The 27,710-nt window shown below is 41.6% G+C and overlaps 1 protein-coding gene across 12 annotated transcripts in view; it reads left to right on the forward strand.

Annotated features, from left to right (window-relative positions):
- Positions 1 to 27,710, forward strand: part of camk2d1 (calcium/calmodulin-dependent protein kinase (CaM kinase) II delta 1) — a gene marked incomplete at both ends in the record, with an annotated part of 91,454 nt that continues 63,744 nt past the window's right edge. For all 12 annotated transcript variants that reach the window (XM_083909801.1, XM_083909795.1, XM_083909806.1 and 9 more), the window contains 2 exons: positions 1 to 62; positions 2,819 to 2,913. In XM_083909801.1, coding sequence (XP_083765927.1) covers positions 1 to 62; positions 2,819 to 2,913 — 157 coding nt within the window. The remainder of the gene's footprint in view (positions 63 to 2,818; positions 2,914 to 27,710) is intronic.

Raw genomic sequence — 27,710 nt, forward strand, 5'->3', positions numbered from 1 at the left:
ATGGCTTCAACGACCTGCACCAGGTTTACTGATGAGTACCAACTCTACGAGGAGCTCGGAAAGTAAGTCATATTGTCATATTTCTCCTTTTTTTAAAAACATTTTATTGTAAATGTTGTGAAATTACAACTATTTTTGCCGACGTTCCTACCGGGATTCCCTGACGAGCACGTACGTCGCTAAGAATCCCATTCAAAAATCCCACCACGTATTTGTGTCGTCTTATTCACAAATATATAACAACAAAGCAGCGTTAAAACTGACTTTTTTAATCTGAATCCATGTTTAAAACTCCCCTATCATTGTTATCTTTACTGTTTGATTCACCTTTTCTTACCAGTTAACGCCCACTCGCTTGTGTTTTGAAGGAAGGGTGTGTTTTTGTGTTTTTTTATCGCTAGCTTGTGTGTGCATCTTTTAAAAGTTCAAATTGCGCCACAAAGCGTCACTTCAGTGCACTGGAGTGCATGCGGAATTAACAAGCGGTCAATTGTCATGTGTCTCCCACTTTAAAACACCCTCCACAGTGTGTGTACATCTGGCGAGACTCAGGACAAGTTAAAACAGGCAGAAATTTGGCTGGAATTTGGTTCGCAGAGCAGGACAGGTTAACCTGTGAGACCTGCACTGAGGGAAGATGGGTTTAAAGTGTATGAAAATCACTTTAAATGTGTCTTATTCTCTTGGTGACTGTGTGTACTGCTTTTAAAGTGTTTATATGTATGTATATATATTTGTTTTATTCATTTATTAATTATTTTTAATTGTCTTTAAAGGGCCAGTACGTAACATTTATCTGCAGAAATTGAACACGCATACCTCAAGTGTGTTTGTGTAAGCTTGTGTATTAGCATAAAAATAAAAACTTTGTTTATAGTGTGTACTGAAGGCAAGGGCAAGTTTGTTGTCATATTTCTACAGCGGCCCGTATAAAGAGAGAAAACCAGAGCACGTTTTTCGGGTTTTGAAGCGAAAGCTAACTATGCAAACAAAGGGAAATTACGTATTTTCTGGTACGCACAGGCCGCTGTAGTTCCCTGACACTTACCGTAGAGTACTATAACTAATATTTTCTGGTTTCTTCAGGAAAAAAAAGAAATGCATGCAAGTAAAGTTGTAATTTAAGCCACATTTTGAGCCTGAAATGTTCTTTTTAGCCACTTAAAGGTGCATTATGTAATAAATCTAAAGCAACTGGCTGTAAATTCCTCCTAATATGTCACAGAGACTCAGGAATAATGTTCATATAACAAACTGAACTCACCAACAACAACAGTACAGACAAAATATTTGCATTAAAAAAATCTTTTGCAGACTGCAAATCATGTTTATGTTTTGAAATCATGTTTTGGCATGTGGCGCCACCTACCGCCATCTACCAATCATTGCAGTGAGTAGAGTCTCAGCTGCCGAGCAACCACGGGTTGCCAGTTACGTCAAAAAAAGAAACCTAAAAGACCTCAGTATTTTGAATTTGAATGTAGTAACCGTTTTTGGCCACATTCTTACATATGGCACCTTTTTACAATTGCTCAAACTCCAATATTTACAGATTTTAAGGGCAGATTTTAAAGCTTTAATAACTAATAATCTATAAATATCTGTGTTTATTGAATGTGCACCTTTACAGGTAAATTCCTGTATTGGCAGCATGAACACTGTGCTTTACATTCATGCTATTCCTGCTGCATACATTTAGAAAGCGTGTCTATTTTTAGGCCTTTTGTAAAGACGGGGTTGTCACACGGCTTCTAAAGAATCCCCTCTGTTCATCAGACGATTGACAGCAGCGTGGATTTAAACCCCCGTACCTTTCACACGCGTCATGTTCACGTACTTCCTTACATTCCTTACGTTCACGGAGCATTTCTTTAATGAGCCGTGCATTTCTGCTGCTGTCGGTTCAGCTCGGTAAGTTGTTTTTGAGTGAATAAATAAGGGATTTCTGTTGAGTGCACTGAATTTATGCATCAATGAAAAAAAATATAAAAATGTCGTTTAATGTCATGCGGTAAAAAAACACCCAGAGATGCATTCCCTCATTATATTCTGTCAGTTTAAATGCTCCACCTGGAGGTCAAACTACCTTGACCTTCAAGAGTTCACCTGTCACTGATTTGTTTACCTTTTATAAAGGTACGGCATGTAAAATGATTCAGTTTAAATGATTTCTTTATGTGGAGCAAAGAAACCATAAAATATTCAGATTTAAAAAGCTAACAGGATCAGAATTCTTGTTTTAATCAGGAAAAAAAGCTTCAAACCGATTAATAATTGAGTTATTGTTTCTGCTCTAGACATAAGAAGACATTCGGAAGTCAGGCTGGGAATACCTAAAGATACGATACGCAATACCAATAATATCGCAAGATAATCCTATATCGACATATCACGATATCTAACGGAAAAAAACAACGCGTTAAAAGTGCAGGATTTCTTTATTTAATCGCAACATAGAGAACAAAGAGCGTATACCTAAAAGTCTTTGTATTGAACGTGGATGGAGCATCTTTTAACGTAGCTTTCTACGTAGCCATTATCCCTCCGTAAACTCCCTCTTCTTTGGCCAAGCAAGTTGCCCTCATTCATATCAGCAGCGCCACCTTGGGGACACATCGAGTAGTGAAACTGGTATCGTCAAATGCCGTATCGTTCAAGGACGACAATATGTCGCCAATTTGATTTCTTTTTATGAAGTGCATTGATTCATATTGAGATTTTGTTTTAAACAACAACAAACAAACTTATTTTTTTCACCCCGTCCTTTCGTAAATGCTGTGACTGACCCGTGCTCGTCTTTGTGTGTGTCGTCGTGCAGAGGAGCTTTCTCCGTGGTGAGGAGGTGCATGAAGATTTCCACGGGGCAGGAATACGCCGCCAAAATCATCAATACCAAGAAGCTGTCTGCCAGGGGTGAGAACACACGCACACACACACACACACATACACACACGAGTGAAAAAGCTGCTTTGTTACAGTCAGTCAGGCGCGTCACCGCGTAAACAGACTTCCTCTTCCGACTGTACGTCTTCCTCCTCGTGGTGTCTGAAGTGGCAGCTGCTGGTCAGGTTTCACTCTTTGCTGCTGCTTTCCTTTTCCTTTTCCTTTTCTCTGACTTCACTCGTCACTGTGGCACCAAACAGGAGTGGCGTTTTTTTTATGACTCATTTCTCTGATATCAACCGCTACAGCGTCGCAACTCTGCACGTGACTCACGAGACGCTGCGCTGCTTTCACATTTAAAAAAAAAAAAAAAAAAGTGAGGGAAGGAAAAACTCCCAGTGCCCTTTTTTTGTTTCCCCCTCCATCTCCTCACCGTCATTATCTGTGCAGCGTGGGCCGAGGCTCCCGCTGTCTGGAGTTTGTGCCGCTGATCGATCCCCGCGCAAGACCTTAATGAGGTGATATGATGGGGGGGGGGTGCACAAACGGAAAGAAAGATGTGGTTTTTAAAGTGATAGTTGAGTTTTTGCGAGGTGTGACTGTACGAGTAACTGACGAAGATCGAGTTCCCGCGCACCCGCTAAACCAGAGGTCTCAAACCTGGCTCTCCGATCAGTTTTTTTCAATGAATAGATTCATTTTTGCATCATAAATACGCTTTTATTGTGTTTACATATGCAAACAAACACTTTTATTTTGAAGTTCTTTCAACTATTGTTACTGTAAAGTTGATTTTTGGCGCCCCCTGTGGACGAGACTAGATGCTCGGTGGCCCCTCAGGTCAGGTTGAGTTTCAGACCCCTTTAACCTGCATGAAACAGGCTTGTCTCGGTAAAATAAACTACAATTATTTGTCGCCTTATTTTGACGGTGAAATTTGTGAACTTTGTCACCAAACTCCATTCAGAAAATGTACGATTTTAGCTCAAGGGAACACAGGCGCTGCTGGTCTACTTTTACCTCATTTTATACGTTTATGTCGCTTAATATTATCTGAATGAAGGAATTCAAACCCCAGAAGTCCCGAATTAACATATTTGAAATCATGAATGGAGGCTGCAGCATCAACAACTCCTGTGTGCCACAATGTAAAAATTGATGATTTTCTCAATGGACTCTGGTGTGGGAGGATGAGTCGTTTACAAAGTTCAGTTTCCACTTAGAAACTGCTGTAAAAAGTAATGTAGATTTTGAATATCCATTTCAAAAAGTGAAAACAAGTGTCTACTCCGCTGGCCGTGATGATTCACAGACACACTATCTCCATTCATTCTGCACTAACGGTGGAAAAACACCACACCAAAATGAGGAGGTTTGTGGCTCCTGGGTCTTATCTGTGGAGCTGTGGCTGCAGAGGTGAAAGCAGAACATGAGCGGCGAACGAGAGGAGAAGCAGATGTTTATAAAGGGACGGGGAGGCGAGTCCATGATTGATTCCATACTCGGATTGCTTTGGCCCGATGCCTTCACTGACGCCGAGTCTCCCTCACCTGAAGGAGAAAATGAGGTGGAATGGAAAGGTTTCTTGAGGATCGGTGTGTGTGTGTGCGTGAGAGTGTTTTGTCGACTGCTCTGGTCTGGTGTTTGTGCAAGGAAAAACTTGTGGAAGATATAATTAGTTCCTTATTATTTTTGAGTTAACCCAGTGGAAACGTCTTGGTTCACACAGAACTGCTTTATTATTGTCATGGTCTTCTCTCCTCTGGGTCAAAAAATCTCCTCCGTGAAGGCATTAAGTCAAACACAACACCAGGATCTCAACGTCGTGATCGCAAATATGGATTTTGTCGACCTAGATATCATGTTTAAGACCTTCCGCGATGATTTAAACCTCCGTCGTGAAGCAGCAGCGAGTGTCAGAAGTGAGGAAAAGAGCTCACACTGGGGGCTTATTATGTCTCCAGGCTGACGCAGCAGAGCCACTGTGAAAGTGACAGATATGACCTCAAGGGTCATGTCCAGCGAGGGGAAACCCCAGAGTCTCTGCTGCTGACCTCACTGCTGCTGCTGCTGCTGCAGCTGCGTGATGAGAATTCCTAAACAGGAAGCTGCGTCTGTTTTGGAAAGACCTCAGCGTGGCTGTAAACGTTGAGCTTCTTTGGAAGAAGAGTTGACATAAACTGCAGCTGGAGATGCAGGGATAGGTCAGCTTTGTGTTTTGTTGTGTGGTTGTGTTGGATGCTCGCAAAAAAGGCTCACAACAGGAAACTGACGTTTGAAAGTCTCTCACTCTCCCACACCACAGTCCATATAGAAAATTGTTGTTTTTGTTAGCATGCAGGAACATGGAAGCTGCTTCTCTACTGCTGCTGTTAGCTATATAGGAACACTTGGGTAAACCAATAACACATTTGAACCAACTTTTTGAGGAAGTAGCTGGATGAGCAACGTCCGTGTGCTGGGATTTAAAATCGTTAATTTTTTAAATGGACTTTGCGATTGATGTGGACTGGAAAGCGTATAAACTAGTGCTAGGATAATGCCGTCAACATAAGCGCACGCTGTGCTTCCTGCAAAAAAAGACGCACGTGACATCATGTTTTCGTGCCACCAGAGTCCAGGTACTGTTTACCAGTTAGCTCCATTAGCTGCGTTTAGCGCGCCTACAGTACAGTCAAACTTGAGCCGTCTGTTTATTAAACGAAAAGAGCAGCGCCACAACTAGCGTACCAGTGTACAGCGTACGTGTGCCTCTGTTTTTAAGGTTTAAGGTTTTACTTTAGAGACTATTTTCAACAATCCGGAGTTACGTAAATGTGACAACACGCGTCTTTTTCCAGGCAGTCTTTATGGAAAGGAGCCATAATTAGCGTTGACTGGCGTTGACTAGCGTTGACTAGCGTTGACTAGCGTTGACTAGCATTGAAGGCGTTGACATGCGTTTAGCGTCGGCGGCCTTAATGTGCGTTTAGCGTTGGCGGCCTTAACGTGCGTTTGGCGGCCTTAACGTGCGTTTGGCGGCCTTAACGTGCGTTTAGCGTTGATGGCGTTAACGTGCCCAGCACTAAACTTTACTTTCCAATTGAAAACGCTGTTCAACGCTGAGATAAAGCAGAGAATATTCTTAATGTATCATAGACTCAAGGAGCAGTAGATTTTATAAAGTGAAGGTTGTTTGAGTGTTTTCCACATTGTCAGTGAAGTGGAGCATCTTTGTCTCAAGCGTTACCTGGAACAATCACACTTAAAAAAGGAAATCAACCATCCCTTCCTCGACTTATAGACAAATTGTCTCTTCATTTTGACGGCGGGGAAACACCGCGATGTAGATTTCTATCTGTATTTCCTGTTCTCATTGAACCTGTGTCTGTCACTGAATTGTAGAACGCAGTAAAGATGGGGAGTTTTCTCCAGCCCTTGAAGTTTTACTGTCAGAATATATTACAGCAACAGCACAGAGTAAGGTCACACACCCCCCCCCACGCAGGGGAATCGAGGAAATGGGCCATTGATATGTAGATGGAACACAGTGTTGAGAGCAGCGTTGGCGTGCGCGCAGCCAAGTTTATTAGCTTTAATAGATACACAGCGATATATAACATCTGTGATTGCTCACGTGTCGTTGTGTAACATGGAAACAGGCCAGTGTTTGTGTTTCCTTGTGTGCGTAGTGTGTTTTTTTTAATTGGTGAGTTCTGGATTACAGTTGGAAGATTTAATTTAAACGATTCTGCATTAAATCCATGAACTGTTGAGTTGATTTTGACAGTATCAGTCTGGTTCAGATGGTGCACTGGTTGGTCCAGTTCAGTTCTCATCTCCTCACAGATGCAGGTATAGGACAGTTCATGGTTGAAGGTCGACCCCAGAGCAGATCTCTACACTTAGTTGCTATTGTTTGCAGACATTTATTGATCTAAATTCTCCAAAATGCTGGTATTTTGAGAATGTAATCATATTAATGTTTGTTTCCGGGTCACCAAAATGCTAAATATATCCATCCATTGGAGGTTCTACCACTTTATCCTCCACATGAGGGTCACCAGAGACAATTTAATGGTTAATTTAGAGTGTCCAATTTGCCTAATCCCATAATCTGCATGGTTTTGGACTGAGGAACCCAGAGAACCTAGAAGAACGTGCAAATTCCATGAAGAAAGGCCATTGTTTTCTGTTCAATAGACTAAAAACAATCATCAACTTACGCCACTGTGACCTACAACGGGAAATTGACATTTTCTACTCTTGTCAAACATAATACTATTTAATTAAGAAAGATCTTATCCGTTTCAAAGATTGAAGGCTGAAAAATAAAGTTAATCTGACCTAATTATAGTACAATTGTGATTCAACTGTAGTCGGTGGCCCAGTGGCCTTCAAAAATGATTTTCTGCTTGGCTTCTGTGATGAGTACAATCGTCCTGGGATTGCTTTGTGGCCTTCTGCTTCCTCCCCTTTGGCTATTTAGATAAATTATTGAGTAATAGAGCATGTTTTCCTGTTGTAATCTTGCGACGTTTACCAGATTTTCATCTTGTTTTTAAATCCTCATGCAACTCTCAGGTCTTGCGTATCTCTTTAATTGATGTTTTTGCATGGATTTAGTGAATGTTGTGTTAAAATTTGTTGTGTAAAACTCTGCAAAGAGCTTGCGTGCGTCGCCGTCAGCCTTCAAAATAAAAGCCATGACGTTTTGATGACTGATGCGTTGGCCAGATGTTGTGGACTGAAAGCATGTCCTCGCTCGGTGACAGTGCAGACGTTGCATGAGGGGGAAAACTAGGACAGCGGTTAAACGCAGACCTAGCGATTGCTTGGACTTGGCCGAGTGGAAACGATCACTTGACTGTGGGGGAAAAAAAAAAGAAAAGAAGTCAGATCTGGTTCAGGATCCAGCCCATTCTGTGTGTTTTTTTTACTCTCTTTTTGCTTCTGGAAAATACCCGAGGCCGTGGTCGCTCACGGTGAACCACTCATTCCCATGGAAACAAAAGACATGTAGGGCTAAATATAGTCTGTGGGGGTAATATAGGCATTTGACTATATTTCAGGCTCTTGTGCCGTTAATTGGCCGAGCGCGTGATGATGCCGTGATTGTTATGTATGAATCACTGAGCTCTGACACGTTGAACTGAACAATGAATATCATGTACACATGCACACAATGATGCTTCTTTACTGACTGTGCCAGGAACCACACAACACTTTAGCCATTTAAGTCTAAACTATCTGCAGACGACTGCATGTTTCTTCTCCTGCACCAAAGTCCATAGAGAAAATCACAATTTTTACCTCGTCAGTACCCAGTGGCTGCCGCTCTACAGCTGTCTCATTTAATAAGTCGGTGCCACTCGGGTACATTAAAATGACGTGTTTCCAACACCAAAGTCACAAGATAACAGATTTTTAATTCACTGACGGAGACGGCAGTGGATCGACCGCACGTGTTTTTCCTTGAGTTAAATCGCTGTTTTTCTCTATGGGCTTTGGTGTGGGAAGGTGGTTGATTTCGTTTCCGGGCAGAAAACAATGAGATAAAGCAGTGACTATGTTCCCAACACAACATAGTGTTCTTAAACTGGCCTGGATTTGATTTGTTGAGGCTTTTTAATGACTATTATCTGTATTTCCTTGTGTTTTTAATGAGGGACAGCGTCTCAAATGCTTATAATGCCCCAAAAAGAGCAGGAACAGGAGCTTGGATTCCTTGACCCTGTGGTTGATGTGTTCATGTCATTGGTCGAATGTGAAGTGTATCTAAATAGAGAGCTCTGTCAGAGGTGGGCGTTGAAAGTATTTGCAAACCTCTTAAGGAACTTTGACAGTGAGCTGACTTTCTTCAAAAAAAAAAAGTATTTCGGAATGACTTGAAATTTACCATCATAATAGTCGACATCGCCCTGAACAAGGATCTGTTAAAAATATTTGCAAACCTCTTAAGGAATAATTTAAATGAATTTTTGAAATTCAGGAAATGATCCATTTGTCCTGATGCACTTTGACAGTGAGCTGACTTTCTTCAAAAAAACAAAAAGTATCTCGGAATGACTTGAAATTTACCATCATAATAGTCGGCATCGCCCTGAACAAGGATCCATTGAACATATTTGCAAACCTCTTAAGGAATAATTTAAATGAATTTTTGAATTTCAGGAAATAATCCATTTGTCCTGATGCACTGACAGTGAGCTGACTTTCTTCTCGAAAACAAAAAGTATCTCGGAATGACTTGAAATTTACCATCATAATAGTCTGCATCGCCCTGAACAAGGATCTGTATTTACAAAGTATCTCGGAATGACGAGAGCCCCGCTAATACCAGGCATGAAAGAGATGGATTACGTGGGTTTGCGTGTCCATTTATAAAGGCTATAGGACACATGACACAAAGTGGACACGATATTTCAGCGTGTCCTACCATTGTATCCACGTCGGCTCATCCCTCAGGTCCCGGCTGACCCACATGGCCTACGACGAGTAGGAAAAACCAGCGAGCTGTTGGCACACACAGAGCCGTGTTGACACAAGCATAAGTGATGAGTCAGTGAAGCCTTCGGAGAGAACATCCCCGTGTCTTCCTCTCGCCACTTAAACAGCGGCGTCTCTCCCTTTTCCTTAAGTGATTCCACTGACCCTGATTGCTTTTGTCAGAGCGTGAGCAAACTGTAATGGACGCATGAGCGACGCCGAAGTGGCGTAAAACATCACAATATCCCTGCATGTCATCTTCGGGGTAGAACGCGGATCGTTCACTCCAAATACCTCATTTAGTCGTTTCATAATCTGAACATTAAAGCTGAATCCTTGATTATTTAAAGAGGTTTTTATCTATATTTTGAGTCACTGCTCAGCTGTGACGCTTCTTCTGCAGCTTCACTCGAGGGGGCGCTAACAACTAAGCTAACATTTGATTCGCTGAGAACCAGAACGACTTCCACACGCCGCTTTTCAGACGGTTAAGTTTGCTTTTGTCTTATTTTTGGGATTAGTTCAAAGATAATTTAAGCTGTGCTCACAGCTGGAGCACATAAGAATGACCATGGAGCGTGTGATGAGCTTCTAGGCTGTAAAATGTTAAGCTAGCACTTGCTAAAAACCCTTTTCCCACTAGTTTGAACAGATATCCAAGTTTCTATAGGTCTGTATTTGCGAAATAAAAACAAAACATTCTCAAAAGCCCCTCATCTTTCTGCTCTAAAAGTCTCTCCCAGCAGGAAACAGGTGGAGGTGTTTTATCTACTTGTGTTTCTTTTTTATTCTGTTAGTCTTGCATTGATTTTTACTTCACTGTGTTTAACCCCCCTGTGTTTGATTCACCTGAAACCGCAGGTTTTCTTGCTTTTCTGCCTTGAACCGTATCGGTTTTCACAGCAGTCTTAGGCTATTGCACAATATGACTTATTTATATATCTATAAATATATATATGAGCGTGTGGAGTTGAAATGCATCTGTAAAGTTTAACAGGAGCCGAACAGCAGCAAGTGTTTTGTATGTTTTCCGCCCTTTCAAGCTCGGTTCTCCTCCGTTCTTGTTACTGATGCACAGCTGCTTGCCGCGTGTTCTAAAAATATCTCATTAGAATGACGCGAGGGAGCATGAAAAGCAGAAATCAGGCTGCCATGTAATAGAGCAACTGTCAGTGGGGGGGGGGGGGGTGGAGGACTCCTCTGTCCGTGTCGAAAGGTATTTTCATCTCCTGCCTGAGCTAATTTACCCATCAATCACCGGGGGAAGAGACAAAAGACACCTATTGTTCCACCTTTTTATTTACGTAATTGCTATTCCGTTTTTTTTCTCCCACTTTTATATCTTCCCGAATATATTTGTTGTGAGGATGAGATGAATAACGGCAAATCGGCATGAAAACGACCATCTGACCTGACAAAGAAGGTTACTTTCATTTGTGGAATTACTCAATCCAACACAGTGCCACAATCTGACACGTTGTAATCTGTGGATTCAGTGTGGGTACGATTCTTCTGCGCTGCTCAGCCGGCAGGCACAACATGGCAGGTATTGAGCGTTTGATGATGATGATGATGGAAATACGTCAGTGGGCGCTAAGCTGATTTGTCTCCTATCAGCCACTCAATCAAAGCCCACAGGAGGCACCTCATCAATACTGATAAGCTCCATTGTCTCTCGTCTCTTGTGCAATAATAACAGTGGATGGATTTCCGCGGATTAGCGGCTCAGTCTCTCTGAAGTCGGAGCCTTTTGTTTGACGAAATCAACCTGTCGTTGAAAAGAAAGAGGCCGCGGCTAATTCTTACGACTCTTATTCTCCCCCTTTTTAGCTTAACGCTCCCATGGAGTGGTCCTGTCACACATATATGCGAGTTATCTAGGTCTACTTACATACATTAACTTGTTTTTATGGTCAAAAACCTCCTAATTTCTGTAAATGAGCCGATAAAAATCTCTCCTCACTGAAGCTCTCGTCAGCCCCGCTGTTTCAGATTGAAATCTCACACCCACGTAATCTCACGTAACCGGACTGGGTTTTTTCAGAAATCTCGCTGAGCCCGAGATTACAATACAACACAGCGTTGTCAGCAGTGGCTGAACTGTGTGTTTCGAACCTTCAGGGCTTCATAAACGAGGTAACGGCGCAGATACACACCAACAAAAACAGCGTTAATTGGAACTTCTGTTCTAGGTCCGCTTTAAGAGCGAGAATATTTTCTAAAACGCATAATGATATCTTAGAATTGAAAGTACAGTAGTTCAGTGTGAGATAAACGAGTCAACTAAGTGCTGTAACAATCAGCTAGCTTAATGGAAATAAGATGGCGAAATAAGCTAGCGAAAATTAATTTTGTGGAGGTTTATCGATTGACTTTAGTAAGGTGTAAGGAGTTGCAACATAAGTCTGTTTATCCTACTGCACATCACTCAAGCATAGGTCGACTCTCAGAAGCTTGCCATTGAATCAGATAAGCTGGTGTGTGTGTGTGTGACCTGTTTTTATTGCTTTTTGGATAAGAGCTTTCGTTGTGTAACAGGAACTGTGAGCATTCAAACACACGCAGACAAAATAAAAGCTCCACAAACACGATAAAAATACACATATTGAATCTTCCTCCTTGATTTCTTAGTTTGGCGGATTGTGTTTTGACAACATCGTACTCTAATTTCAGCCACCGCAGTTTCATGAACCAAAAACAAAATGAGACTTTTGCCCTGTTGCTTCACCACAGAGGTTTGCACAGTGACGTTTCTTTCACGCTCGCTTGCCGTATCCCTCGCGTCGTCGACGCAGCAGTAATGTCGTCCCAGTTTTCGGCTGCAGCTGCGCACATGCTCGCAAATTTGTGTTCAGTGTCCCACGTTGGATTTTGATCATTCTTATCGTGTGTATTGTCAGTCCAGCTCATGTTTGAGACGCCTTCAGTAGAACAACCTGTACATTGACCAGACGATCAGTGCACGACCCTTTTTTCCGCATTTACCTCTGATTCTACCTGTCAAGGTACTGGAGTGTATCCCTTTCTCATCAGGTTTGGTTATGCATGTAGTTTCCAAATCATAAAATTGGGCTCAAGGCTGAGCGTCCACCAGCAAGTCCCCGTGCACTACCTGAGTGTTGAGCTCTGCCTTTGTTGTACCAGGGTTGTCAAATGATATTTATTCCAAAGACAGGGTTTCTGCTTGTTGAAGATCGGTGATGTAATTCCGCTAAAGAGGCCAGGGTTAGGATGTTTGAGCTCCCATCGTATTCTGACAGAAAAATATTGATGTCGTTCATGGGGCTGAGGTAGTGAATTGTCTCTAATCGTCGACGGTTTTTCTTGTTTTGTCCGTTTGCCTTCATGTATCATCGTCACAGCGACTCAAGGTAACCACTTGAACCACTCAGGCGCTGTCTCTCTCTCTATCTCTGGTTCTTTCAAACGTGGGAATAAATTGGAGTGGTCCCTGCAGTCTCTATTCTAAATCCTCTTTTAGGCAAGTAGGCCAGCCACTTGAGGGACAGGCTGCCTGCTTTAATTAGGGCTTCCTTGTCTGTCAGTCAGAGTCCCGGGTATCGTCCAGTGGCGCTCTCTTTCGCCTTAATAAACCATTCCACGAGCACCGAGGGTCCAAGGTGAGCCCATCGCTGTGCCTCTGAAGCTCTGTGGCTCTCTGGAAAAGAGCAAATCCCCTCTCCTTCATCCTTTTATCTCCACCACCTGCTGCCAAAGGGGAAGCCATTGCACACGGCGCTGACGTCCGAACTTTTTTTTCGCGTTTGTCGCCGTTTTCGTGCGACGAGATAAGGGTAGTGGAGCGGGAATGGGACGATAACCCCCCGCGAGAGACGTACAGTCTTTGGATACGCCATCAAAACAGAACACGCGTCCTGTGGATTTGAATAATGTATTCATGTAATTGCTGCTCTGCTACACAAGTGTAAATGTGATGGAGGGAGATTTAGTTGTCTGTCTCTTGCTGAAGGATTTTGCCTTAAAAAGAAAAACAAGTAGTCCCATGTCAGCTCTGTGGAGGAGAAAATAAATGAAAACTGCGAGGATCAGATATGTGCATCCAATAAATGTTTGTTGAGTGCAACTCGTAGCTTAGCTCACTATATTCTCCGTGTAGTTTGCCGTGAGACAGCAGACGGTTAACAAAGTCCGTAGAGTATTGTTTTTGTTTCCTGACGATGACCTGAATTGTTTAGAGTTGCCCTGGGGGGGGGTTTCTCCTGGAGCAATTACCCACATCGCTAATGAAACTCGCTGAAGATTCCTCGCGTTGCAGATAGGGACACTCGGTAATGAGGCTTCCCTAATGCGTGGACGGTCTGCACGTATAATATTGTGCACCAGCAACAGCGGAGGTGAAACGCTGCCAGCGCCGTGTGAAAGGCGTTGAGCCCTGCAGGATCACTCTTGGCTAGAAGCTTGTTTTGTCTCTCTCCCTCCCGCCGTCAGTATGTTTTCTCTCTCTCTCTCATTGCATCAGTCGCTGAGGCTGTTTCCAGTCTTGTTTTTAAGCTTTCCTTTTTCCTGCCTAAGAGACAGACTTGTGTAATATTGTGTGGGAAAAGTGGAATGCTTGTTTCTGTTTTTCATTGTCACACTGGAGCCAGTCCATAGCTGTTTGTATTGTTTGTTCTTCTTCTGTCAACATTAAAAGGGACGATCTGCTTCTTTAGTTTGTCCTTCTGTAGTTTTTTTATGTACATCGATAGTCTGCTGTTACAATCGATTTGCCTCGGGTGCACTGTGGAGTCGGTATGAGTGTTTTTAATGCCATGCTAACTTGTATCATTGACTTGCGCTAGCCATAGCATCAGCGAACTCGGCAACTAGAAGAACTGAATGAAATTTCTTTAAAACGTCTCCAGACGTCTCCATCACACCGGCTGAGTTGGAAAATGGGTATTTTGTTCAAAATTCCGAACTATCCCTTTAACCACATTTCAAGGAAGTCCAGAATAGCTCTAGAGCCTTTATCTAACCTGGGCAGGAGCTGCTTCCATTTCCTGTCATCGGCCAAATCGTCACGCCAACATCGCGGAGCTCGGAAATTGAATCGCTTGACGGCAAGGTCGAAGAGCGCTGGGAACAGCTGGGATAAACATAATCAGAAAGAGGAAATCTAATGTGGAAAGGGATGTCCAGGTGGGAGGAACTGGCTCGGCTCGGGCTAAAGTCTGTGATGCAATAAGCGAGGGGCTAAATTCTCTCCACTGTGGAAGCCAAAAACATCCTTAGAACTCTTAACCTTCACTTGGAACAAGGGCTGTTTTCAAAAGAGTGAGTTTGAAGCACAGTGATGGCATAAGAGAGGTGGAAACAGGCAATAAGAGGTGAAATCAACTGATGTAACCTGAGGTTAAGAGTGTTTTCTGCATCTTTTCGAGAGCAATAGAGGGGAAGGCATGATGGGTTAAAAGCACACAGTGAGGCTGAGTTGATACAAAGTGAGTAAAAGAGAAAGGTTGGAGAGTGGGAATGCAACGCTTTTCAGCCTTGAAGAGAGAAGAAGCGACATAAGCGTAGGGAAAGTGACGAACATGTGGGCGAGAGCTAACGGAAGACGAGTTCTTGCGACCATGCTGGGGAAGTCAAAAAGGTAAAGTGTCTGTGTCTAGGTAAAGCCACCATGTTTCTACGGTAGCCCTGAATGGACAAACCAAACACCCTGGCTCTCTATTTATTGTTTTTTTACAAACTGAAGGTCACTGTGGCGTCATTTCTCCCACATAGTTGAAAAGGTAGAGTGACGCAAAGGATAGACTGGTAGTTTTAATCTGAACCCTAACCCTAACCCTAGCCCTATTCCACTACATGGACATAAAACCAGGTTTCCACAGTGTTATACTGGGGTCAAATCACCCCACAATTCTTGTCGTCTAAGGTAGACATAGTTTCTTAAAGATTTTATTTAATAATATGATTATTCAGACCAAATAAAAATAATGGCGATATGGAGTGTTTTAACTCTTGCAACATGTACATGTAAATCGCTGTACCTAAGAGTTTGCTAAGAAACCCTTTGCTTAGTTTGCATCGTAGATATTTATAGATTTTTGTGTGAACAGTGTAAAGTAAAGAAAGTCGAAGGCTCCTCCTTGTGACACATTAACTTTTGTACATATCCATAGAAGCAGCACATGTTTGTATGTTAACCTCATTGAGTGTTTGCTCATGAGGTCACCGTTTAGCTGTGGGAAAGTGAACATTCTGAAGGGTATTTTGTCCAGTTTTCACACTGATGTCAGCGCTGGTGTTCCGCCAGTTCTGAGCCCGATAACACATGAAGTTTGGGCGATGACCTCACCACAAACTCTGGATCATTGTCAGAATTGATCTTCACGCTTCAGCTATTTGCTGTGAATTCCATCTCCGTTTCACACGTTACTCCCCGAGCCATGAAACATCACTTATTTACCGTCGTGGCTAGCGAACGTGGCACAGTTTGAAACATAATCCCTCTTTCATCCCATCTTATTTCTCTTTTGGCTGCACCTCTGACATTTGCTTCCAGCTTCTTCTTTCGAAACATTGGCACCAGAACATTTTCAGATTAATAAATACTGTCACAGGGCGCTGTGCGCTGAAACCTTCCCCCGATACAGATGGTCACTCTTGCTCGACGGTGCTGGACTGACGCTGTGATTCCAGTTTAACTCAGGGATTCCACTGGCGCTTCCACGGTGGACGCTCGTTAAAAACACAATGGAAACTGGAGAGCGCTCTCTGATCATTTCCCCCCTGAAGGAAATTGTTGAGGTTGTCAGATTCCTGTTCTCATTGTTCGTTCACAGACAGTAGAAATTAGAAATTAGACAAACAAAAACATGTGGTTTGTTTTGTCAAATATCGTGTGCATTGTTGTGTTTAGCCCCCCAACTGCTTAAACCCATGGTTCCCAAACTGTGGGTGGTACGCGAGATTCCTCTGATGGTACTTGAGAAAATCAGAAATACTGTTCTACTTCGGTTTTACTTGAAGAACTCAGTATTTTGCCAGGTGGTACTTGGTATAAAAAGTTTGAGAACCATGAAACCCCAACCCTAACTCCAACCCTAACCCACAAACGACTAAGAATGCTGTGATTTCCATCTGTTTCTTGTCAGCTAACGAGCTAAATCACTGATAAGAAGTGTCATGAATAGTATCTGAAGTTTTGCAACTAGTATATTGGTATCAGCATTTATAGTTACACGTGTATATGTACTTAAAGCAATACAATCATTTATTTTGATATAATTTGACAGCTCTTTTCTTCTTTTAAAAGTGCACCTCCTCGTGTCGTGATGTTCGGTACAGGGTGTTTTGGTGTGTCACGTTCTGTTTGTGTTTTGATCCAAATGCAAACTTCTTTCTTCCTCTGTGTTAATCATAATCCATTTTAGAACAGAATGTCCCATACAGGACGGAACGGAATGGAACGGAACGGCGCGGCACACGTGCACTCACAATTATGCCTCTGCTTAAAAAGAGTCTCCGTATCAGCCTTAATGATATCTATTATTGTTCATTGTTAATTAAGTCAGTGTGTGTGGATGAGGTCGGTGCAGTTGCTTGTAATGTAGCCTTTGATGCACGGTGGTTTGTGCAGTTTACAAGGTCAGGCTGAACCATGTGGGGGGAAATGTCCGATTGTGATTTTACGGATATTGTGATTGCAATTTGATTTGCAGAAGTTTTCCAAGTATAGCTGGAGTTCAGTGTTGAATCAGAATCCTCTGTTTTTTTATTATTGCCAAAAAGCTTTTCAATGATGTGCTGAATCATGTAGAGGTCACAGCCCTGTTTTATTGTCGTCGTGAACAGTGCATCATCCAAATTATGCCAAATCAAACACCGTCTGTCATGTCTGGTTTTCTATGGCGCAGATGCCGAGTCGGGCTCACCCTTTCTTTGACCTTTCGACACCCTGTAATTTGTGTCGAGATGCTCCAACGCCGTCTTCCACCTCTGCTCTCCGTCGATGTCCCCACTGTGTTGGGTGAGATGACGTAGAATTAGCGAATAATGCTGTGAAATAACACATTGTCAGCGCTGGTCGTGCTGCACAGCTATTGTTTTGTACGTCTTTGGGTTTAAAGACGTAACAAAACTAACCGTTACCTTTCATATGGTACGTTCCTGCAGGCGTAGAACCCGTTTATCCCTAAATATACATGTGCCAGTGGTCGGGGTCTCACAGTAGAAGTTTCTTGTTCGTCCATTAGATCGGAGTCTGGCAATGATCACAGCGGCTGCAGCGGGAGATAATTGCGGTTGTGTCACACCGCTGTCGAGATTTACCGCCTCCACTTGAGGGTGACTCACTTCTATAAACTGACTCATTGAGGTACAGAAAAAAACACATGTGTGGGTCCTTGTTCTCTTGTGTGTTGTGTGTGTGTGTGTGTGTGTAGTTTTTATGGTTTGGAGTGTCGGGACATCTGCTTCAGTCCTCGTCGTCTCGTTTTTGAGTCAAAGTTGGTGCTCGTCAAAAGCAAATTGCCACTGGTGACAAACTATTAGCTATTACAGAGGCCTCATTAACATATGCTTGTCACTGTAGAGAGAATGAGTCAAGCGTATTGTTCAGTAATGAACCTTTAAACTCTTTTAAAAAGCTAATTATGCAGTGTAAATACACAGTGGGGTCAGTTTTATCCTGTGCCGGCTCTAAAGTGCATTGATTTTGTGTGTAAACACTGGTGTGAACGCAGCATAACGGTGCGATAAAGCATCGAACGTACTCTTAAAACGGCCTCATGTAGCTTTTATTGGCTGAAATGTGTTTGTGTTTTTTCCTTTTATCCTCGGTCAGAGCCATGTTTTTTTTTGCTCAGCTTGTGCCTGAATGGCTTCTCAGCAATAGCTCCATTTATCTGTTTCACTACTCTTATCTGAGGGCGAGGTTGTGTTGGCAACAGGCTTGAAGATAGGTTATTTTTCCCACGGAACGTGGTTTCCACGAGTAAATAGAAAGATTTGCTTTCCATTTGTGCGAGGTAATTATATGAATTTTTATCCACTGTAGTCGTATAAGCAATTTACAGTTGCTTAGAAAACCTGACTCTTAGAAAATCTACTCTGGTAAAATTGGATTAACCGATGCATCTGTTATCTGTGCAGCGTTCTGTCTTTCGACCCTTAACCGTCGTCGCGTGACAACGACGTGAAATGATGATACGCTGAGCCTCTAAACGTTCACGACTTGACTCGTGGAATTGAGTGAATGCAGGCCCAAATCCACTGGTGGATTTATGCTTTTGTGTGCCAGCATGTGTAATCCAGGGTCTATAATCCCAGTCTCGTGCTGCCGTCGGTGCTGCATCGCAAGCCAGAGACTCGCACACACATCCTCTTCCTCCTCTGGATTATGTCTCTCCTCCGCTGGCTTTGTTGTCCCTCGCGGTCGTGCATCTGTCAGAAAGTCCTCCAGGGCCAGAGTGGGTCTGGAGAAATGACAGCTGGGAGTTAGAGCGAGGAGGAAGTGGCCGTCACATCACATTTCAAGCTCAATGCCATAACTAAAGGTCACCTGCAGAGTTTTTTTTTACCCATCAAGATGGATTGAGCATCATCAGGGCTTTGGCCAGGGCTCAGGTATATTTTCCACATTGCCTCAGTATTAATGTTAACATAAATATAAATCCTCAAGGTTCTCTTTTAAGAGCCAGTTCAGTCCAGTGAAAGCAAGAGTGCTCGGGGTGAACAAAATGTCACGCTCCCATTTCTATTGCAGATGAACTGTTTATTCATTCCCACATTTACAGATAATAAAACAGGCTTTTATGGGGGTTTTTTTTTCCCTCACAAGAGTTTCAGGGGAAGTCATGATACGATAAATGATGCCGACTTTGAAAAGTTAAAGTGCAGGATTTCAAGCCGTGAATATTCTTTTAAGCACCGTCTGCCATTATCCTTCAAGTTAAAGATCCAGAATGTAACTGCTGTCGCCAAACACAGTTAGCATTGTTAGGTTGTAACTTTTTTGCGCGCAGTTGTAGCTCTACTTGGTTTGGTATCTGTCATGGTGTTTTTCAGTACTTTAGTACCTCCTCAGTGTAGGTGTGGTCATCATAGCACGTAGCATAACTGTCGCTAAATCAGCAGACTCCTCTGTTAAATATTGAAATTTTGGTAATTTCCTTTGCTAAATGTTGGCGATTAGCGCATGTTTTCGGGATTTTTAAGTTTTTTAACTGATCTAAAATTCAGCATGGTTTGCTTTGATTTGTGTGTCCTTCAAGTTAAAGAACCAGTATGTAACTGCTGTCATCAAGCGCGGTTAGCATTGTTAGGTTGTAACTTTTTGGCGCACAGTTCTAGCTCTACTTGGTTTGGTATCTGCCACGGTGTTTTTCAGTACTGTAGAACCTCCTCAGCGTAGGTGTGGTCATCATAGCACGTAGCATCATAGCTGTCGCTAAATACACCAGACTCCTCTGTTAAATGTTGGAGATTAATGCATGTTTTCAGGATTTTTAACTCTGTTGACTGATCTATGTTTCTGCATTGTTTGGTTTGTACTAAATACGATACTATCTCACAGTAGCAGCATTACACTGGTGCATTTCATTTGAGCCAGTGATGTATTGTGTCATAATTCCCCTGCATCATACACACAGTAATCACCACATGAAAGCTACTCACTGCAGTGTTTAAGATTTGCGATATTGCATCGTCTCCGTGCTGCAAATCGAGTCAGAAACCTCACCTTGGTGACCGATGAGTGAAAGCGGGGCTTAAGGGAAATCAATGGAAATGTGGATGGTGTCATTTTTCCCCCGATCTCCAATTCTAACATGATGTAAAGTTTTAGCTAAGAAGTGTCTACGTCTGCCACTTTAGTCCCATTCTTACCTGTGACACAGACACACACACTTTCCCCCCTCAGGCTCATGGTGTGATCACCTTCCCCTTTAATCCCGTGGACAGAATGAGATCACAGAGCTGCTCTAATGTAAGTTTGGCATCAGACGGCATTTCCTGCTTTTACAGCCTTTGTCAAACATGAGCACCCCGAGAGGGACGCTCTAAAAACCCTCATTAATCGTAACTTTTTTGGCTTAACTTGTGTCATTTGTTCATGTTCAAAGCTGAACAATTAACTCTGGCAACTTTTAATTGAGCACTAATGACATGTAAGCGTTTGGATAATGAAAGGCAGGTTAGACCGGGAGTTCAACCTAATGGAAATGTGTCACCGAGTCCCCGCTCAGTGCAGCAGAGAGAGTGTTGACTCATTAGACGGACTGTTTTCCCCAGTTGACGGTGACTCACGCCTGCAGCACAGTCTCTGAAGCTGATGAGAGTAGAGATGTTTCAGTAGCACGTACTAATTCTGATATCTGGACCTTGCGTATCGGCCGATTACGGAGCGTTGAAGTATTTGTCGGGCCCCTCGTCTCCAATGAAGGACAATCTTAACGCTTCAGCATACCGAGACATTTTGGACGATGCTGTGCTTCCAACTTTGTTTCGCAACACTTTGAGGAAGTCCATTTTCTACTCCGATATGATTGTACTCCATGGTTTGACGTGTTTTTGACGTGTGGAAGAACTTGACTGACCCCACACAGCTCTGGCCTGACCTCGACCACATCGAGGACCTTTGGGATGAAGTGGAACAAAGACTGCGAGCCAGGCCTTCTCGTCCAACGTCGGTGCCTGACCTCATAAATGATTGGACACAAATTCCCCCCAAGAACACTCCAAAACCTTGAGGAAAGTCTTCCGAGAAAGTCTTCCAAGATGTTGTTAAAGCCACAAACGTCCAAGTACAAGCAGACGTAGCTTTTGCGAATATTACTCTTACAGAAATCTGTTCTTGTTGTGCTCGTAATACAGAGGTTTGCCAGTGGTGCTGCTGTAGTTTTATAGAGGGGGGATAAAGCAATTATCTGCAGTGTAGCGTTTACAGGGTTATCGGGGTCAAAGCGCGTACTTAAAAGATGTCACGTTCAAAGGATTTCTGTGCTCCCCGATGCCCATTCTGGGCTGGATTTTCAGCTGCATCTGAGGCCTTGTAGCATTTCTAGAAATGTGGAAGGTCGTGTCCAGACGAGGAGGCAAAGCGATTCAATTTGACCCCTTGAACCTGCGCCTTCTGAAGCCTCTCTGATCAAAGTGTAGCAGCGGTAGTGGAACAGTGGTTTGTCCGTCTGCACTTTAATAGCTCCTTTAGTGAAACAAACGCAGTCAACAACAGCCATTTTAAAGACTCGGGTCACGCCGAGGGAAAAGCAGCAAATGACAAAGAAAATTGCACAATTATCATGAAGTGAGAGGTCGGGGTGATTATTATTTTATTTATTTTTTTTGTGTTCAAAAGACGAGAAAAATAACGTGACAAACGGCTGTGGTGGAAGATGAAGAAATAAAGGTTTTGACCTGAGGAAAGAAAATAGTCTCACATCAGAAAAACCATTAAGCACTTCAGTGACGCCTCGAGCTAGCAGCAATTAGCCGCGAGACCTCATCAGTGACGGTGTTTGTTTAGTCTGGTCTGAATAAGTAAGTTGAGTTTGAGTTTCTGCTTAATCCACCTTTCTCTATTATTGATAAAACATCCGTAAATTCTACTCTGGATACACATGCTGTCCACATTTACCTGAGTGTTTTAGACCTGGCATAAGTGGAGTCTTGTTGAAACAGTTACTCCCTCATAAGTGTCCTGATTGGCTCTTATCAGTCATGACTCCACCAGACACTGTGAACAATTACTTTCAGTTTCACCTTAATGTCAGTCTTTCTGCAGATTACTTCAGATATTGGGTCGAAAGACTTGTTTGGATGTAGATTTGATGTGAAAAAATGTCCATTTACAAATAGAAAGTGAAGTAAAATGCGATGTTTATATGTGACATAGAGGCTACAGGCTGTCATAGTTAGTTTTTTTGTTCAAAGATTGTAACTACAGCAACGTCGTGTTGTCATCGGCTAATTGTTTGACTCTTACAGCAGTTTTAACTTGACTGTTTTGGTTCACTCATTGCTTTATTTCTGCACACATACTAATGAGTTTCTGTCAGGGAAAACACAGTGTTGTACCTGAACACATACACACACACACAGTTAGAGAGCGGCTGATGAACGCAGTGCAGCGTTTAGCATCTAAAGAGTCCCGATGTTTATCTCCAGAGACCAAATCAGAGCTCAAAGGAGACTCATTAATGGACTTGGTTCCACTGGGTGGACACAAACATATCTGCGTATGAATGCTAGCGTTTCCTTCACAGCTGCTGGATGTCTAAAAGGACAGATTTGTTAGCATGTTAGCAATAGGTTGGTTAAATTAATTAATTCGTTTTCTCTGTCCCTTTATCTGCCCTTTTATTGTCTTGATTAATCAAATAATCCTTTGGTCAAATGTCGTTTTTGTCCACAAACCAAAAATCTTTGTTATATGGGGCAAATAAACAAGAACATATTCACATTTTAAGAAGCTGGAAAATCATACAACTTGTTTCAATAATTAAAAACACAACAACAACCTCAAAATATCTGTTTTTTAACTAGTGCTGGGCGCCGTCAACGTTAACGCACGTTAACACGACGACTGACTGGAAAAAGACGCGCGTGACGTCATGTTTGCGTGACGTCATGTTTGCGTGACCCCAATTGTTAAAATGAGTAACATGAAACTTTAAAAACAGAGGCACACACAGCAGTAAGCTGGTTATTTGTAGCGATGCTCTTTTCGTTTAATAAACAAACCGCTCCAGTTCGACTGTCGGCGTGCTAACGTCGCTAATGTGGCTATCGGAGCTAACTAGTAAACGGTGCCTGGACTCCAGTGTCGTGGCACGTAAACATGATGTCACGTCCGTCTTTTTCCAGTCAGTCGTCATGGAAACGCGTCCTGCGTGCGTTAATGTGCGTTAACCTCGTGCCCAGCACTATTTTTAAAATGATATCAGAAAGACATGAATTTGTTGTCCCTCTTCTCCCGTTCAGCTTCCTATAAAATATGATCTGGGAAACCGCTGAGCCTCATTTTTCCAAAGTCCTGACTAAAACTCTTCTTTAAGCCAACACGGCCTCCATGACCTCACTACTGAATGTCTTCATGCTGCCTGATTCTGGATAAAAATCCTCTTATTTTTTTCCCTCCGTTTAGTGGAAAATGATGAATCACGTTGACACACTTGATGGATGGAAGATGACAACAGAATCGTTCAGTGTCTCTTTCATGCAGCATCCATAACTGATGGTTCTTGGAAATGTGACTGTGCAGCATTTTGTCAGTAAACTGGAACATGACATAGGAAAATAAAACCATCATAGTTTGGAGATAGTTGTATGGAAATTGTGTGATGTATCATCTGTCATCAGATTGTATTTGAGAAGGGACGTTGACAAACGTTCTGCTTTTTCAGTGAATTTGGTTAATTCCAGCTCCGTATAACAAAGATATGATTAAAAAGTAGTTTGTTTTGGTCTTTCGAGAACATTTCAACATCAACATTTTCTGACATTTTACAGACCCAACAAGTACTCGATTAATTGAGAGAATACCCAATAGATTAGATAGATACGACTACCTTTTTGCTTTCTCGTTTATTATCTTTACAGATTTTCTTTCCACTTTGGTGCTGTGGGGAAACAGATGGTAAAACATGGTCAGATTATGGTGCTATCACTTTTTTTTCCTCATGGTCATGTTACAGCAAGTTTTGTATCTGTATATAAATACTCTGTAGTGAAATAGAGTATAAAATAGTACAGTACAGTCAGGCTCAGCTAAGATTAGTACAACTTTCCGGTCTAAATAGTCAGTTTGGTCAGTTTTGTAGCTCTATGTAAATTAAGTTTATTATAAGCTCACAGAAGCAACAGTAGCTGGATTTTTGCGGTGATGGAAAAGGCACTTTTTTTTCTTTTTTAGCATGTTTCACTTCCTTGTTTTTACTACTTTGTGTTGCTCCCCAGAGAATAATCTGTTTTGGGCATATTTAAATACACCATGTAGTGAATATATCTTAGAGTCAATATTGTGCTGTGGTGGCTGAGGCCACAGTATCACTCTGTATGTTTCCATGCTAATGCTAAAGCTAACACTAGCCAGAGCTTCAATAACAGTGAAGGCGACACTTCACTGTATAAAATATATCATTTAAAAGATTAAAAACAAAGTCTACATTCAGATATGGATTTGAATGGTTACCGGTGCTAGCAGGAAATGTATTTATAGTCATGCTAGGTGGCGATATTCCCCCCTCGTTCTGCTTGTTAGTATTAGGATTTTTCGAGTTTAGCTTGCGGCTCATTGTTAGCATGTAATTTCTAGCTTGTCAATGGATCTCTTTTAGTCCAAAAATATGTCGCTACAGCCTGAATTCTTCTTCTTCTTCTTGTATTTGGCAGTAACGAGTAACAAAGATAGTTAGAGGAAATGTTGTGGAGTTAAAGAAATATAAATAACAAAGTACAGATATGTGAATTTTGTACTTTCTAATCAAATTCTGCAAAGACGACTGGCAGCAGCTTTAATGTCATTTTACCAAAAGAACAAAAATGAAGGACAAATCTAAAGCGCGATGTTCTCCCATGATCCTTCACAGTCAGTTAGCTCCGACATATTTTTAGTGTGAATGTGTTTGTTTGATGTTATTTGTGAGACGATGATGGAGTCTGGGGAGAGACGGCAGCCAAACCAGTGAACTGTGCCAAAAATGGTGAAGGAGAGAACAAGAGGTGATGATGACGAAGAAGGAGAAGAAGAGAAAAGAAGGGATGGAGGGAAAAGATGAAAGAGAGAGATGTGAGAACGAGTGTGGCATTAACTGAAGGTCGCCAGCGGGGGATGTTCTCGGTGCCACGGCGGCCTGTGGTTTGATCGGCAGCTCGTGTGCCGACATGTTTGTGTTCATTGCTCGTGAAGATGATGAAGAGATTGTACACAGAAATAGAATGTTGTTCTTTTTTTTTTTGCAGTATTTCTATGTCATCACTGTTTTCGTACCATACATGGAGTTTATTAATTTGCCAAACCTTCATTTACACAATTACACCTTTAAAACTAAGGATGATTCGATTCTTAGGGTCACAAATCAAAATTTGATACAATGCATAGTGTGTTAAGGCAAATTATGGCATCAAAACAATACAGTTTGTATAGGTAATATTCATTCAAAACAAATAAAAAACAAAAAAATAACTTGCATAAATAAAAGCTTAGACGAGCTGCCTTTTTCTCCCAGAAGTTATAAAAAAAAACTGTACACAAATAACACAATGTTTTGTGTGGTTTTTCAAAATAGAATTTTTTTTTTTTTTGAAGTTTATGAATCGATATATAATTGTGGATGATTAGAATCGCGATTCCTATGTGGATAGATTTTTTACATAAAAATATGTATCTACTGTGCTGGACTGTGAATATCTTGACCTAATTATTATAATTGAGAATATAATTGAGATAAATGGTTAAAAATAAACACTTCTCTTTCATAAGAAAAGCTCATTATTTGAAAGACAACATTTGGAAACGACAGTATGAAATAAATAAATCAGGAGGTGCATTATATTGCAATTGTGAATTTTGTCAATATTTATTAAAAAAAACAAGCGTTCGCTTCGCTTTAAAGTATTTTAAAATGTGAATCTTCTGCACTACACATTCTTTTAATCATTTAAAGTAAGTCAATTATTGTTTTCATCATCTTTTATGCTCCATTTTTGTCACACTTTTCGTACCATTACTGAATAATCGTCTTATATAATATTTTTCAACACTCAATATAATAATAATATAGTAGTAAAAATAATGACTAGAAGAAAAGGCACAAACACAGATTTATACATCGTTTATGATGCTAAAATGTGACAGTTTGAAGTATTTCAGTTCAGCACAGTTTGTGCTCCATCAGACGGTGAATTCTTGTTTTTGTTTGGTCGTAACGTTAATCCCTTAAACCCTGGACGACCTGCACGTCTCTGTTTGTCAGTTTGCTTCAGCAGAAAAGTGTTTTTAGTTTTTTTTTCCCCCCTGTTTATACAGACTTTTCTGCAGAAACACTTGTACCCAGGGGGGGAAATGTGTGCGACACCCAGTCGTGTGCATTCTTTAGTCTATTTGGTCTGGCTGGTTTTGTTGAAGCAGGCCCAGACTTGTGCACGTACGTGTCGTTCGTTCTTTAGATTTTTTTTTTTATTTTTTCCTGTCAGTTTCTCACAGTTTTTGTGGGGGGTAAATAAAAATAGCAACTTTAAATAAAGATTGCTGTGATGCTGCTGTTTTGTTGCAGCAGGTGTGAAGTCGACATATTCCCTGGTTGTGTGAGGCAGGGTGTGACAGCTGTCATGGCAACAGTTTTTTTTTTTTTTTACTAAGGTAACATACTGTACACTGTACAACAAGGTGTTCCAGAAATCCTGGGTGTTCCCCAAGGATTCGTGCCAAGATTTGTTCGTGTCCGACTGTGAGCAACAGCTGGATTTTTGGGCATGTGTGTGCTTGTGTGTTTCTGTCTGTTAACCATACTGTATACGGTAAAGTCGTACCTCATTATAAATGCATTAAATATGTGATTTATGTCGCTGCTAATCTTGATATCAGCTGAGGTTACACAGAATGCAACTCCTTAATTGGTATAGAGCTGCAAAGTATGACTGATAATGATCATTAACCTGATAAAATCTATTCCCACTGAAGTCTATGATATCTTTAGAATGTGTTCACCACTTCATCACATCTTGAGGCAGCCTTTTAGGCCTCGAAACTGACTTTTCCTTTGAAACTGGTCACTCCTTTAATACCAAACTCCATAGAGAAAATAGGTAATTTAATATTATAGCACACATGAGTCGTTAGTCCCCTGCCGCCTCCATTCATAAGTTAAAATGTTGTGTTCTTTTAATTTCAGTGTTTGAAATCCTTTTATTTGGATTAACATGAGTGACATAAACTTACCTAAGGATTCACAAGGAAAAAATCCATTCACATAGGAATCCCGATTCTAATCATCCACAATTCTACAGTTTCTATTTTGAAAAACCACACAAAACACCAGTTTGTTTTATTTGTGTACAGTTTATTTTTGTAACTTCTTGGAGAAAAAGGCAGCTCGTCTAAGCTTTTATTTATGCATGATTTAAGCATTTAAGTTATTTTTTTGTACAGTAAGTAAGTTTTTATTTGTTTTGAATGAATAAATGTTAACTTTTAAGTTTGCCTTTGTGTGATTACATCATTGGAATAAGTTTATGGATTTTGAATGGAATTGTGACCCTAAGAATCGGAATTGAATCGTTACACACCCAAACATTCACATCCCTACTGATTTTCTCTCTGGACTTTGGTGTGGGGGGAGTGAGTTGTGAACACAAGCTTCATTTTTGCATTCCTGATACAACCTTCTTTTAAAACAATAGTCATTAGT

This window comes from Microchirus variegatus, assembly GCF_963457635.1.
Source record: "Microchirus variegatus genome assembly, chromosome: 2".
Classification (NCBI taxonomy): Eukaryota; Metazoa; Chordata; class Actinopteri; order Pleuronectiformes; family Soleidae; genus Microchirus; species Microchirus variegatus.